Genomic DNA, 14,464 nt, shown 5'->3' on the forward strand with positions numbered 1-14,464 from the left:
CGACATCATTGGATGTATACAGAGAAAAGAGTCGGCCCGAGAATTGAACCCTGTGGCACCTCCATAGAGACTGCCAGAGGTCCAGACAACAGGCCCTCCGATTTGACACACTGAACTCTGTCTGAGAAGTAGTTGGTGAACCATTTGAGAAACCAAGGCTGTTAAGTCTGCCGATAAGAATGTGGTGATTGACCGAGTCGAAAGCCTTGGCCAGGTCGATGAATACGGCTGTACAGTATTGTCTAACATGTCTGATATATACTGCCGGAATCTTTACTTTCCATACATCAAAACAGAGAATTACAATCTTTGTGCACCCTAAATGTCATATTTTCATATTTTTTCAGTTGTCATATTTTTTCAGCAGTCAATTGACTGCTTCCATGTGCATAGCATAAGAGAGAACTCTTCACTTTGCCCAAAATGCCACTGGTTAACAAAGCAGAAGTAATACTTTCGTTCTTTACCATACTATTCAAATTGTGTCCATGTGATGGAATCAGTTTGCTTACCATTCGTTATTTGCTTGTGTGGGACTTTCCGAGCATATATTTTCAAACACTACAGTCAGGTCCATAATTATTGGCACCCTTGATAAAGATAAGCAATAAAGTCTAGAAAAGAGCTCTATTTTCATGTCATCTGTCCATAGCTCTGGTTCCAAGTCCTGATGCGGTTTGTCAACCTCCAGGCAGGGTTGGGCCGATGACATGAAAATAAAGCTTTTTGGCCACGCACACCAGTGGTGGTTTTGGCTTGACAGTATGCAGAAAAGTACCTCATTCCTATGGTAAAATACGGTGGTGCATCCTTGATCCTTGTTAAGGTCAACTGCATCATGAACATCATAACCAGTCCCAGGACATTTGACCCAAGAACCTGGTTGCCTCTGTCAGGAGGCTGACACTTGGCCACAAGTGGATCTTCCAGCAAGGCAATAACCCCAAGCACACATCACAATCCACCAAGAAATGGTTAATTGACTACAAAATCAACATTTTGCAATGGCTGTCTCCGGACTTGAACCCAATTGGTTTGAATTGAAGAGGGCAGTCTATAAGAGCAGACTAAGGATATCAATGATCGGGAAGGATTCTGTATGGAGGAATGGTCTAAGATCCCTCCCAATGTGTTCCCCAACTCATAGAATATTTGAGAAGAATACTGTGTTATCCTTGCAAAGACTGGGTGCTGGAGTACTGAAAACAGGAATAGAAAAAGTGTTTAAAAATATAATCTATTTCTTTATGCTCTTGTATTAGTATAATTAGTTTTTTTTTTTTGTGTGTGTTTTTGTATAATAGATTTTTTGCTAATAATTATGGACCTGACTGTATGAAATGTTAACATATGTGCAGGTAATTGATGTGCATTTAGACGTTACTGCTAGATACAGGGGACACACGAAGGTTATACAACAAGGTCATTTTTTTCTGTCTTTATATAATTGGAAATATAGACTCATTAACATGCACAGAATTGTTTGAACGGCATCTATAGCGAAAAATCATAAAATATCACTGCTTTCTGTTATACCAGACAGGAGACAAAGCGACTCATTATGCAAGTCCTGTCGATTGAAAACAATTACTTCAGTTGCCTTGGGACTGCACATGCACAGCGATAACAGAAAGGCTCTTCATATGAGATGTAAGACAATTAACATTTGAAATCAATGTTAACTAACTGATCTATTTTGATAATAAAGACATTAACATATGTTCCTTTTTTTTGTTCACTCTTGTCGCGCCAAAGAAATCGGCTTTGGACGTGGTTTCTGGCAATTAAAATGTTTGCTTTATGTCATAGCATGTGAACAGTCAAATTACTAATATACAACATGGGCCATACTTTGGTATGACAAATAATTGACAGTTCATTGAGACTATACCAGCTGCTTTCGAAGTCAAAGACAGTATTGTTATTTTTAACTTTAAGTCCTAGTACCACCTGCCTCTTCCCATGGCCAGACCACAGTGTTGTAAATGATTAATACTGATAACAGTATGGAGACACCATATGGGCACCATTTTGGAGGCGTGAGTGAGGAAGGCTATAAGAGTTCACTGCCTTTGTTCCATCCCTTCTGTGGATGAGACTGACTTCTGTCAACATGACTACCCCTCTGTTCACTGCTCTGTCCTTCCTGGCTGTGCTGGCCCTTGGGTCATGTCTAGCTCTCTTGCCCGAGGAGCAGCCCTATGTGGAGCGTGCTGGTATCCAATACAGCGCTAGGCCTTACACCTCCCTCCTCACCGTGCCCAATGGAGAGCAGTTTGGGAACTGGACCTGGCCCGAGATGTGTCCCGACAAGTTCTTCGCCGTTGGGTTCATGCTCCGGGTAAGCAAGGGCTCCTTCATACATTTCAAACACATCTACCAGTTTGGATAGCATTTCTTTCAGTTAGTCAATTCAGGGATTAAATTCCAGTCCCCTGTGGTCAAAAAGCCTATTTTCAAATAGCCCATTTATAAAAAATAAAAAAAAAACTACACAATTCAAATCCTAAATTTGATGTAATCAAAATGCATTTGTGGTGTTGATCCGTTACCAAACATGATCAACACATTTGTGTATAACGAGACCATTCTTCTGTTTGAGCTAATGCTAGCATATGTCCATTAACCTTCTCTCAGGTGGAGTCCGAACAGTACGGTCTGGACGACACTGCCCTGAATGGCATTCGCTTGATCTGCGCTAAGGACGAAGATAGGAGCTTCTTGTACACCATTGAGTCTCACACTGGATTGTATGTACAGACGAGAACAACATGCCTCATATTGGCCTATCACATTGCTCAATGTAGACACAGTTGGAAGTAATCATATCCTTTTAAGATACAGGTTTAACTGTAAAAGCACATTTCAAACTATAGTGATGACATGTGACTCGACACCTAGATTCGGTCTTATGTAGCAACATTTGAAGTGTTTATTTTTTATTTTTTACATGGGTAAAAAGTAGAGACTCAGAGCTACAAAATGGTATATCATACACTGCATTTTTGAGGAACAATGGGAAAGTAATTCTGCTTTGATAGTTGATAAAACTCATTTTTGAGAAAAGGGCCTATAAATGTTTTGCTGCCTACTGGAGAGCGCTCCTTTGTCTACACCCATTCAGCATTGTTCACACCCTCTTAAACCAGCCCCACCCATTTCTTTAAAGATTCACATGTGAGGTCATGTGCTAAACAGTGAGTGGTGTACTAAAGATTAAGACTAAATGTGGTCAAAGTAGTAGCCTACAATAAGGAAAAATTCCAGGTTAACAAAGTGTCCAGATAAAAACCTTTTATAAATGTTAGATCACACTTGCCTAAATTGATGGGTCATGTGAAAGAAATTCTATAACCCCCAGCCACATCCAGTGGTGAAAAAGGTACAAAATTGTCATACTTGAGTAAATGTGAACATACTTTTACTTCAGTCATTTTCTATTAAGGTAAGTCACCCAGCAAAATATTACTTGAGCAAAAGTCTAAAAGTATTTGGGTTTAAAAAAATACTTAAGTGTCCACCAGCACCGTACCATCCTCCAGTCCAACCAGTTTGGGATGTTGACCCCTGTCACAGTGCTGTCCTTCACAACACCAGCAATCTCAGACAGTGTTCATTCTGGTCTTTTTAAAGCACTGTTTGATGAGGCCAGTCTGGGTCCAGACTGTGGTGGAGCTTGTGCTTGGTCCGCCTGGCACAATACCAGAGCACAAACTTGTTCTTGATTTGGCCACTGCAGTTATCACAATTCAGGTCCACACGTGTTTCCCCAACTCCGTAGTTGGTGAAGAAATGGTGCATGTAGTTGATGACTGCGCTGCTGCCTTTGCTAGATGACGTGCCTTCATCAATCAAGTAGTTGACTTGTGGTGGTATTCCTTCACAGCCGACACCAAACAAGCCACACTGGCCAGGAGTTCAAAGGTAGATGGGACCTGGCTAAATAGTCAGAAGGATAGTGCACTTGCAAACAACAAAATAACATTAAGATACATTACAATTAATTGTCTCAGCCCTGTCAATCTGTCTTTACACATCTCAGTGAAAGGTATTTGCCTGCCTCCCATATATATTGTGTTGTGTATATCTATCTATCCATCTATGTCCTTAATCAGTATTAAAGGAGGAAATGTTGCTTACCTGTTGAACAAAATCAAAGCTGTAATGCTTCCTGGTGTCATCCTGAACAACATGTCTCTTATCGTCCTTGTTACGAAATGTCGCCAAGCCGACAGATGGCGCTGCTGTTATTTATCTGGGTATGATACTATATAGTACTGGCGAGCCAAGATAGCCATTACTTACTATGCACTGTATGCATGCTACCGAGTGATGCTTAAGTAACATTACCTTGGTCTTGTATAGAACAAACAGCACACAAAACAGTCCTATTTCATGGCTCAAAGTAGACACAAATTGACTTATCAGTTGAACCCTGCATCTTCAAACTGCAGTGATATGTTATTCCATGTCCTGTTTCTACTCTCTACATCATGTGCCTCTTTTCTCTGTCTCACAGCTATGGTCAAACCTCATTCCAGACTGCTGTGATGGTGAAATAATATTCCATGTCGCGTATGCCTCTCTCTCTTCCTCTCCCAGCTTTGGTGACTGGTCGGACCCTCAGTATTGCCCCAGGGGTGTGCTGACTTCCTTCCAGCTGCGTGTGGAGCCCCACCAGGGTCTGTTCGGTGACGACACAGCCGCCAACAATGTCAGGTTCCGCTGCAGCAGCAACCCCACCCTCGCAGGCGCCGGCCTGGACTACGGCGAGTACAGCCGCTGGAGCCAGGATTGTGGAGATGGAGGAATCTGTGGCATCGAGACCAAGATGGAGGAATACCAGTACGGTCTGGATGACTCATCTCTCAATGACGTGCGATTCCACTGCTGCGCCAAACTCCAGCAGGTGAGATGAGATGGTTTATCATAGAGGGGTTGAATGAGTTGGTCTTGTGTATGATATTGATGTCATGGCAGCTCTGGAACCCTAAAGTACATCACTCATTTTCTAACCCTCTGGTGCATTTCTTGTCGTATCCTCACAGTAATCATCTGAGGGAGATACCTCTTCTGGACCAATCTCAACCAACCAACCGGCCCAGACCTGTCAACACACAGGCTCTGACCCATGGTCCATTCAATCCAATCTACACCCAATATCTGAATCTGCCACTGGTTAAAACCTAATAAATTATTCAACTGTCTCTTTATGGCTCCTTTGTTCAGTGAGGCTGAAACAAATTACATTAGCTCCGACTGAATGTAACCCACTCATCAGAGCTGAAGAACCCCTCTAGATCACTCCACAATACGCACTGAAATCCTCATCAGCATGAGAACAGCATGTTTTCATAGAGCGTCTCTAATGACCCAATAAACTCAAAGCAAAGTCATAACAAGTGTGCACAAAATGTAGGTGCTGACACACGTATTTCTCCTCCTGGAAAGGGAGCTAATTAAGAAATGACAAGGGTTATTAATTCATTTACAGTTTAAAGGCCTGACGGCATCCGATAAGACGGTGATTGGCATACACAGAGGTACTTGTGTTTAGTGTGTGAGTGGGTAATCTGCAAAACGCAGTGTAAGTGGAGAAAAAGGACCTTGTGACTTTATCAAGCAGAGCAGCAATGGTTATCACCAGCTACTCAAACATGAGGCAATGGAGGCATACTGATAATGACCCATAATGCACTACTCTGGAGTTTCTCTTTCATGCTAATGAGTGGACTTCTGGTGAACTCAAGTTAAGTTCAAACTTATTTGCCTCTTGGTACGCAATACTTTCATTTAGTGTGGGTTAGATTAGAGTGATAGGTCGTCTATATAAACTCAGTAACAACAAAAACAGTCCCTTTTTCAGGACCCTGTCTTTCAAAGATCATTTGTAAAAATCCAAATAACTTCACAGATCTTCATTGTAAAGGGTTTAAACAATTTCCCATGCTTGTTCAATGAACCACAAACAATTAATGAACATGCACCTGTGGAACGGTCGTCAAGACAATAACAGCTTTCAGACGGTAGGCAATTAAGGTCACAGTTATGAAAACTTAGGACACTAAAGAGGTCTTTATACGGACTCTGAAAAACACCAAAAGAAAGATCCCCAGGGTCCCTGCTCATCTGTGTGAACGTGCCGTAGGCATGAGGACTGCAGATGTGGCCAGGGCAATAAATTGCTATGTCCGTACTGTGAGACACCTAAGACAGCGCTACAGGGAGACAGACAGCTGATTGTCCTCACAGTGACAGACTACATGTAACAACACCTGCACAGGATCGGTACTTCTGAACATCACATCTGCGGGACAGGTACAGGATGGCAACAACAACTGCCCAAGTTACACCAGGAACGCACAATCCCTCCATCAGTGCTCAGACTGTCCGCAATAGGCTGAGAGAGGCTGGACTGAGGGCTTGTAGGCCTGTTGTAAGGCAGGTCCTCACCAGACATCACCGGTAACAACTTTGCCTATGGGCACAAACCCACCGTAAAATTAAAAGGAGATACACTCCAGTACTTAATGCAGCTGGTGGCCACACCAGATACTGACTGTTACTTTTGATTTTGACCCCACCTTTGTTCAGAGACACATTATTCCATTCTGTTAGTCACGTCTGTAGAACTTGTTCAGTTTGTCTCAGTTGTTGAATCTTATGTTCATACAAATATTTACACAAGTTTGCTGAAAATAAACACAGTTGACAGTGAGAGGATTTTTGTTGTTGTTGCTGAGTTTATGTATGTTGATACTTTGAAAGGGTCCTTATAAGATGAAGTGTTTAAATGCAGACAAAATATGCATTTCTTTGCTGAGTCATGAGCAGCATCAGAGGGAGGTACATCCAACCAGATGACTGGCATGACCACTAGATGGCAGTGTTATCTTAGAGGTGAATTGACGTGTTTCAGTGGATGGATGGTATGACACAGGGGTATTCAACTCTTACCCTATGAGGTCCAGCGCCTGCTGGCTTTCTGTTCTACCGGATAATTAATTGCATCCACCTGGTGTCCCAGGTCTAAATCAGTTCCTGGTTAGAGGGGAACAACGGGGGAAAAAAGCAATGGTGCTGGCAGCGAGGTCCAGAGTTGAGTTTGAGGGGTGTGACAGAACCAACTAGATGAAAACCAGTAAAAATAACAGTATACACAATGTAGATGAACAGAAATGATTAAGTGATCTGGTTGCATAGACAGTTTGGGTGTCCTCTTACAGTTTGCAGTAAATCAATTAAACCTTTATGGCCCTCTGGGCACAGAATGATATTCCTTAAATTAACCTTTGCGTATCATTTTACAAATATAAATATTTAGTCTGATAAATACAAGATTAGCTAAATTCTCCAGACATTCAGTATGCCACATTCAGCAGTTTTATCCCAAACCCAACTAGGTCTTAGTGGTAAACCCCATTGGCCACAGCGCTTTAGGCTGAAAGTACATTTATTCAATACTATAACTGCAGGCTGGAAATGAGGATTTTTGACACGCTCTAGTGGTCCACCTCATCCCCTTGGTCATTTAAGATCTATTAACGTTTCCTGTAGTGGACAACATGGAAATGATGTGGTTGTTGTTTCATAGCCCTCATTATAATGACCCTGTCCTCCCCGGGGCTCCTAGCTCTCATGATGTATAGATCACCCCTGACCGTGAAACTCTACGTAAATACGGCTTGCTTTCACAAGCACCATTACCATGATTTGTGAACACATGGGGCCCACAATACAGCAGCATAATGCCTATACATTTGATCAACTGTAATGAAAATGTAATAAGCAGATAAGACAGATTTTAAACAATAGTTGTGTTTTTTTACCCCTTGTGCTCCCTAAGAAAAGGACATTGTCCGTAAGCGCATAGCTACAGCACTCAGGTCCAGCCTGATCCAACAATGGAGTCCTTATACTGTAGACTGTGAGGGACTGACTTTTTCTGCATTTACCTCTTTACATTCTTTCAGCACTACAAAGGCCAACCTACAAGAGCCCCTCACTTGGGGGCCGATTCAAACCCGAGTTAAGCGTGTGTAAATAACATCTAATTCCCTTTTCATGCACCTTTAGCTCTATGGGTATTCCGACCTTGAACTTGAGAATAGCATGTTATTGAACCGCTTTTCGTTTTGGTTGAAGATGAAAGAAATGAAGGTGTGGTGGAGGCGTGTCTACAGAAATGCCGTATTCCGACCTTGAACTTGAGAATATCATGTTATTCAACCGCTTTTCGTTTTGGTTGAAGATGAAAGAAATGAAGGTGTGGTGGAGGCGTGTCTACAGAAATGTCGTATTCTGACCTTGACTTAATTCCCCCATAATCACACCACCTTTACACATGATGAAACGATGAATAAGGTCAAGCAACCTGTCGGTTCCAAGTGGAACAACATCTACTTTCTTTTTCCCCCGATAGAAATAACACCATTCTCCATGCACTGTAATTTACAAATTGATAAGAGCTAGGTAAATGAGTAAGCCGTTTGGATAAGGGGATTGTAATATTTAAATTACCCTAAATAATATACAAGATCAGAGTATTTTAAAATCAACCAACTGGTGGCGGAAAGGAGATAAATGTGTGTATTAAGAGGGTTCTTTCATTAATCCCCATTCTGAACCAATTCTCTCAATATACACTGAATGTACAAAACATTCACCTGCTCTTTCCATGACAGACTGACCAGGTGAAGGCTATGATCCCTTATTGATATAAATGGTTAAATCCACTCAAATCAGTGTTGATGAAGGGGAGGAGACAGGTTAAAGAAGGATTTTTAAGCCTTGAGACCATCAAGACATTAATTGTGTATGTGTGCCATTCAAAGGGTGAATGGGCAAGACCAAAAAGATTTAAGTGCCTTTGAACGCGGGATGGTGCCAGGCGCACCGGTTTGAGTGTGTCAAACTGCAACACTGCTGGGTTTTTCACGCTCAAATGTTTCCCGTGTGGATCAAGAATGGTCCACCACCCAAAAGACATCCAGCCAACTTGACACAACTGTGAGAAGAATTGGAGTCATGAGCCAGCATCCCCGTGGAACGCTTGACACCTTATAATGTCCATGCCCTGATGAATTGAAGCTGTTCTGAGGGTAAAAGGAGGTGTAACTCAGTATTAGGAAGGTGTTTCCAATGTTTTGCACACTCGGTGTCTGTCGGGAAAATTTGAATTAAAAAGGTACACCGTATTTAACGGGTTTTTAGATAAATGAGCAGACACATGCACATTTGTGGCCTGCTGGAGGTCATTTTGCAGGGCTCTGGCAGTGCTCCTCCTGCTCCTCCTTGCACAAAGGCGGAGGTAGCGGTCCTGCTGCTGGGTTGTTGCCCTCCTACGTCCTCCTCCACGTCTCCTGATGTACTGGCCTGTCTCCTGGTAGCGCCTCCATGCTCTGGACACTACGCTGACAGACACAGCAAACCTTCTTGCCACAGCTCGCATTGATGTGCCATCCTGGATGAGCTGCACTACCTGAGCCACTTGTGTGGGTTGTAGACACCGTCTCATGCTACCACTAGAGTGAAAGCACCGCCAGCATTCAAAAGTGACCAAAACATCAGCCAGGAAGCATAGGAATTGAGAAGTGGTCAGTGGTCACCACCTGCAGAACCACTCCTTTATTGGGGGTGTCTTGCTAATTGCCTATAATTTCCACCTGTTGTCTATTCCATTTGCACAACAGCATGTGAAATTTATTGTCAATCAGTGTTGCTTCCTAAGTGGACAGTTTGATTTCACAGAAGTGTGATTGACTTGGAGTTACATTGTGTTGTTTAAGTGTTCCCTTTATTTTTTAAGCAGTGTATGTTGGCCAGCAAGTGAGAGGGTTTTCAGCAGTTGAATTACATTTATTCAGTGCGTGCAAGGTAGCCACACCTGCAAAGTCTGTTACACACCTGCATACGGGAAGTATGAATACCAACTGCTGAGAAGTGCTTAATAAATCAAAAAAGGAATAGATTTTCTGAGTCTGAATTGAGCCCTTAGAGCTGAACCTGTATAAAACATGTCTCAACTTGTTTTTCTCACTGGCCAATGTCATGTTTAACCATCCATGTGATTCTACAGTCTAATGGTACATTTTTAGTGTTTATGGAATCTAAGACATTGAAGGTTGCACATAAATCTTTACAAGAGACTTCAAAATTGAAAGACCACTGATGAGTGAAATGTGTAGTGTTGGGTAATGATTTGAGTTTAGGAATCAAACATGGCAAAATGCATTGGTTTTCAAAATTCACCTAGAAACAGAAAACACCACAGGTGCACATTAAATATAAATAATTTTATAATATACAAATTGTACAGTCATGAACAGTAGGGATGTGGACATTTCCATGAAAATTGAATACAAAGAATACCTTTGTTTTTACAAACACTGCAGTGCGTGTCGGTAGCCGATGACCAAAGACACTCAACATTCAAAATGGCAGCGCAGGTGATGAAAACAGCAACATCGGAGATGAAACCTAACAATACAATGCAAGCTAAAGTGACAACATAAAGAGATTGCCATCCTACTGTATCATGTTTCTGTCATTTCTAATCTGTTCATTTCACATCATAACACACAGGAAATGAACCCTGGAACACACATTTTGCACAGCATTATCAAGAACAATTGCACTGCCACTGACTGCTGAGCTTGAGACAATTATGGTTACATCAAGACAGGAAATAGTAGATTACCTTTTTTTCATGAGTGGGTTGGAGGCGCTTGTTCTAGACAAGGCTGAGGTTGGTCTACGTTAGTCACAGGTCTCCCTCATCACGGAAGGGTAAGTAAACAACATTCAGCATAATTTAACTGATGAAGTGACAGATCCTGCTTCACTTTTCTCTCCATATCCTTGCTTTTCAGTATCAGGAAAAATGTAGTCTACCCACTCTCCCCAGAGTCTACTTATGTAAAAGCTGAGCAAATGTACAAATCACTAATCATCTCATATCACGAGAGATGAGGGCATGGAGTTCACGATCCCCAGGTAATACAAACGGATACAGGACCTGGTGTCATTTGACCCAACTCTGTGGAGGTTACAGTTGTCCATGTTAATGGGTGTCCAACCGGAATGCTGTAGGTGTTAAAATACAATGATGTAAAGGCATGAGATCACCTGATAGTTCCTGGCTGTATTTTTCCACACTTTCCTACCATAATTGAATGTACATTGTACTTGAACAGGCAGTATTGTCTCAGTGTAAAATAATATACAAAGGAACAAGGATCACAGATATATATAAAAACATTTTTTAAAAGACTCAAATTGGTATGAACAACAGAACTGATGAACACATAATAAACAATGTATGAATAAGGAAATATGACAGTCCTACATGATCTTATATCCGGGCAGAAAGCGATTAGTTTAAATCTAAAGAGAAACAATTACATGATAAGAACCCAATGGGGAAATCTGTCTCAGGGTCCAGGTAATCTCTTCACTTATCACAGAGGGGTGTTTTAGAATGCCATTTCTTATTCATATTTGTCCTAGTCTCACAAATATTAAAACTGACAAGTAATTTCCATTATCTCTCTAGCGGTGACCCGCAAAGCTAAATCAAATATGTTGAATAAAACAAGTGCTTATTAAAGCTCATAGTAGCCTAACGCGAAGTGTCGCTGGAGAAAACAATACCACAGATAATATCATAAAATAAAATAAAATATCCTGACTTCATATCAAATCTGCTATTTGACAAGTGGGAAACTCCTTTGTACTCGAACAAGTAGCAGCTGTGGAAAATCTATCAAACATGGTTCAAACATGACCCCTGACCACTTGGCCATTAGTAATGACCTCACCCCCACAAGCATGGACCATATGGTGGGAAAAGTTGGCAATGATGACCCCATAGCTACAAATCCCCAATATGCCTAAGGAGGTAGCTAGGTCCAGTATGAGCATTAGAAAGCACACTTCAGCTAGCGTTAGCACAACAGAATACACTGAGCCTAACTTCAAATCAAAAACAGAAACTTCCCCATCAACAACACCTTGTAAAGCTAAATTCCTTACCTCCCCTCCCGTTCAAATCTAAAACAGAGAACACTGAACTTCAATTCATATTACCTTCAAACACTGATTGTGGCAACCCTCTCAGGCTATTACACTGAACCCACCTTGATATTTGTCAAACTTCTGACATTTGTACTTGACGATTTAGGCCCAGTATCATAATAAGGCTATCCTGTTCACAGTTTGGAATTCTATACAATACATCTTCCATTGAGATGAACATTTCGGAACAGTCGGTTATTCAGAAAAATACCACATTTAGAAAACGACGACAAGCCTATATTCATCTGTAAACATACAGGTTTCCACAGACTTTGCTTAGCAACTGCAGCACAAGAAAAATCAATCGCTATGAAAATCACAATCCAGATTAAGTGCTATTTGTTATTTTTCGAGGTGAGATTTTCCACTGTCAATAGCCACATAAGTGGCCCCCATTATAAATGTATGACTTGACTGACACCCCGCTGACAGTCCATTAGCCGGTTAATGATTTCTCCACACAGCATCGATGCAGCACTACTTTCAAGTGGAAAGCAACATGACACCTTGAAAGACTACATTATGATTTTGCTATGGTCAGAAATGACACCGTCAAGAGGGGCTTTTAAAAGCTTGAGGTGAAATATTAAAGCCAATGTCAATGAAAAATGGCAATTGGAACACAGCTCAATCGTTTAAAAATGATTTCGCGCAATCATTTTTGTTTTTCTACTTCCTCTGTGCTCTATTACCATCTTGAACATCCAGTCATGGCCCAGCCCATAACCTTACCAAGTACTTTTTAATGACCATTGATTGGAAAAGCTATTCAAATCAAACGTGTTTAAACTCTCAAAGTTGACTCAACATTTCCAAGTTTGGTTCTCATCACATTTCACTTCCACTCAACCCACACACATTCAAAGGAGATTTACTCCATTATCAAACACTTTACCTGGCTTGGATTTTTGACACATACGGAATGCAAGGTGAATGTATCATGCCTACCATAAGAATCAGAGTGATTATCAGAATCATCTGTAGTACTTTACATTACGGGCTAAAAGTAAATAAAGTTCCATTCACCTTGCATTGGATTGCCTGTCGCAACAACAGCCACTACATTTCCCACAGTTCTCCTCATCTAACCCCATGTGATATACAGTAACTGTACCACTATGGTACTGTACAAATAAGGACAAGCGAGTTTGCCTGGTTAAAGTCTGTGTTTCTTCAGACCCAAGCTCCATTGGTCCCATCAACTTGTCCATTATATCCAGCGACTCTCGTACATTAGTCTCCTCCGCATCATTCTCAGTTGGTACATTCACTATGTGTAGGTATAGAATCAGTCTGAGGCTGTGAGAGAGACTGGTGCGTGTCCATCTGTGGTAGAGATGTGTCCGTTGTGGAGAGATGTCTGCTGCAGAGGATAGAGTGACTACATGGTAGGAGGATGGTGCTGCAATATAGGCTGTTCAATGGTGACTTTGTGGAGCCCCTATCTCAGGTTATGATGTTTGGTAGGTACATGAATGATGGGTAGGAGAACCCTTAGGTGTGATGTCTGAAGACGTTTACACATCAGACCTTTGACTCTCTTCAGGGCATTGATTGGTCAATTTGACCTGTCCATCCTCCTTTACTACCTTTTGCACCTCCTCCTGAACTGCATGTTCTTCCTGGTCAGGTGGGTCTTGTTGCATGGCAACATTCTCAGTTTTTCCATTCTCTTCCCCTCCATTTGTCTCTTCCTTAGTCTCAACCCCATGTTCCTTCACTTCCATTTCAGCTCCTCCCCCTTTCTCCTCTTTCTGCCCTTGTTTTTTGGTCTCCACCTCCACCTCTGAACCCTTGGTAGTTTCGGTTTCATCATCAATTGCCAGCACATTTTCTCTCTCTCTTTCCTGCTCAGTCTCTTCCCCTGCACCTTCTCCCTCCTCCACTCTCCCCTCGTTGTCACTCTTGTCATCTTTTCCTGCAGCTCCATCTCTCTCCTTCCCAGTTTCTACCCCTTCCTCAGTTTCTGCCTCAACCTTTTCCTCTTCCTCCACTTCACAGGGAGCCTCCGCCTCTTTACACACAGCCTCTACCTCCTTACACACAGCCTCTACCTCAGTCTCCTTCACTGTCTCCTCTTCGCTCCCCTTGTTTCCCTTCACGTTCCTGCTCTCTTTGACCACCTTTCCCCCGTCGTCAAGAACCTTGGACTCTTCCAGATCTTTCTCTGCTGCCGATTGCTTGTTTTTCTTCTTCTTCTTCTTGTTTTTTGACGCGTCTTTAACAGAGTTCTTGTTGGCCTTGCTTTTGAATATCAGTTTCTGAAAGACAGGATGTTTGTGTAAGAACGTTTCTAAACTGCTGTTCTATAGGCCATATTACGGACGGACAGACAGACCGTTGGAAATGGACATAATAGCAAACAAGGAAAGAACAAATTAAAATGATT

At 41.9% G+C, this 14,464-nt stretch overlaps 2 protein-coding genes across 4 annotated transcripts in view; one reads left to right on the top strand and one right to left on the bottom strand.

Annotated features, from left to right (window-relative positions):
• The first annotated feature begins 2,070 nt into the window (after positions 1-2,070).
• Positions 2,071-5,207, top strand: LOC115104394 (vitelline membrane outer layer protein 1). Of its 2 annotated transcripts, XM_029625823.2 has the most exons (4): positions 2,071-2,341; positions 2,638-2,750; positions 4,603-4,909; positions 5,049-5,207. In XM_029625823.2, the coding sequence occupies exons 1-4, from the start codon at positions 2,093-2,095 to the stop codon at positions 5,049-5,051; spliced, it is 672 nt and encodes a 223-aa protein (XP_029481683.1). In that variant the 5' UTR covers positions 2,071-2,092; the 3' UTR covers positions 5,052-5,207. The 2 variants fall into 2 exon arrangements, with proteins under 2 accessions (XP_029481683.1, XP_064865809.1); XM_065009737.1 differs by lacking the exon at positions 5,049-5,207 and having other exon boundaries at positions 4,603-4,918.
• Positions 5,208-10,280: 5,073 nt separating this feature from the next.
• Positions 10,281-14,464, bottom strand: part of LOC115104405 (raftlin-like) — a 71,660-nt gene continuing 67,476 nt past the window's right edge. For both annotated transcript variants that reach the window (XM_029625839.2, XM_029625832.2), the window contains exon 10: positions 10,281-14,336. In XM_029625839.2, the coding sequence (XP_029481699.1) occupies positions 13,593-14,336 (744 nt within the window). In that variant the 3' untranslated portion in view covers positions 10,281-13,592. The remainder of the gene's footprint in view (positions 14,337-14,464) is intronic.

Source organism: Oncorhynchus nerka, linkage group LG3 (genome assembly GCF_034236695.1).
Source record: "Oncorhynchus nerka isolate Pitt River linkage group LG3, Oner_Uvic_2.0, whole genome shotgun sequence".
In the NCBI taxonomy this organism is placed as follows: Eukaryota; Metazoa; Chordata; class Actinopteri; order Salmoniformes; family Salmonidae; genus Oncorhynchus; species Oncorhynchus nerka.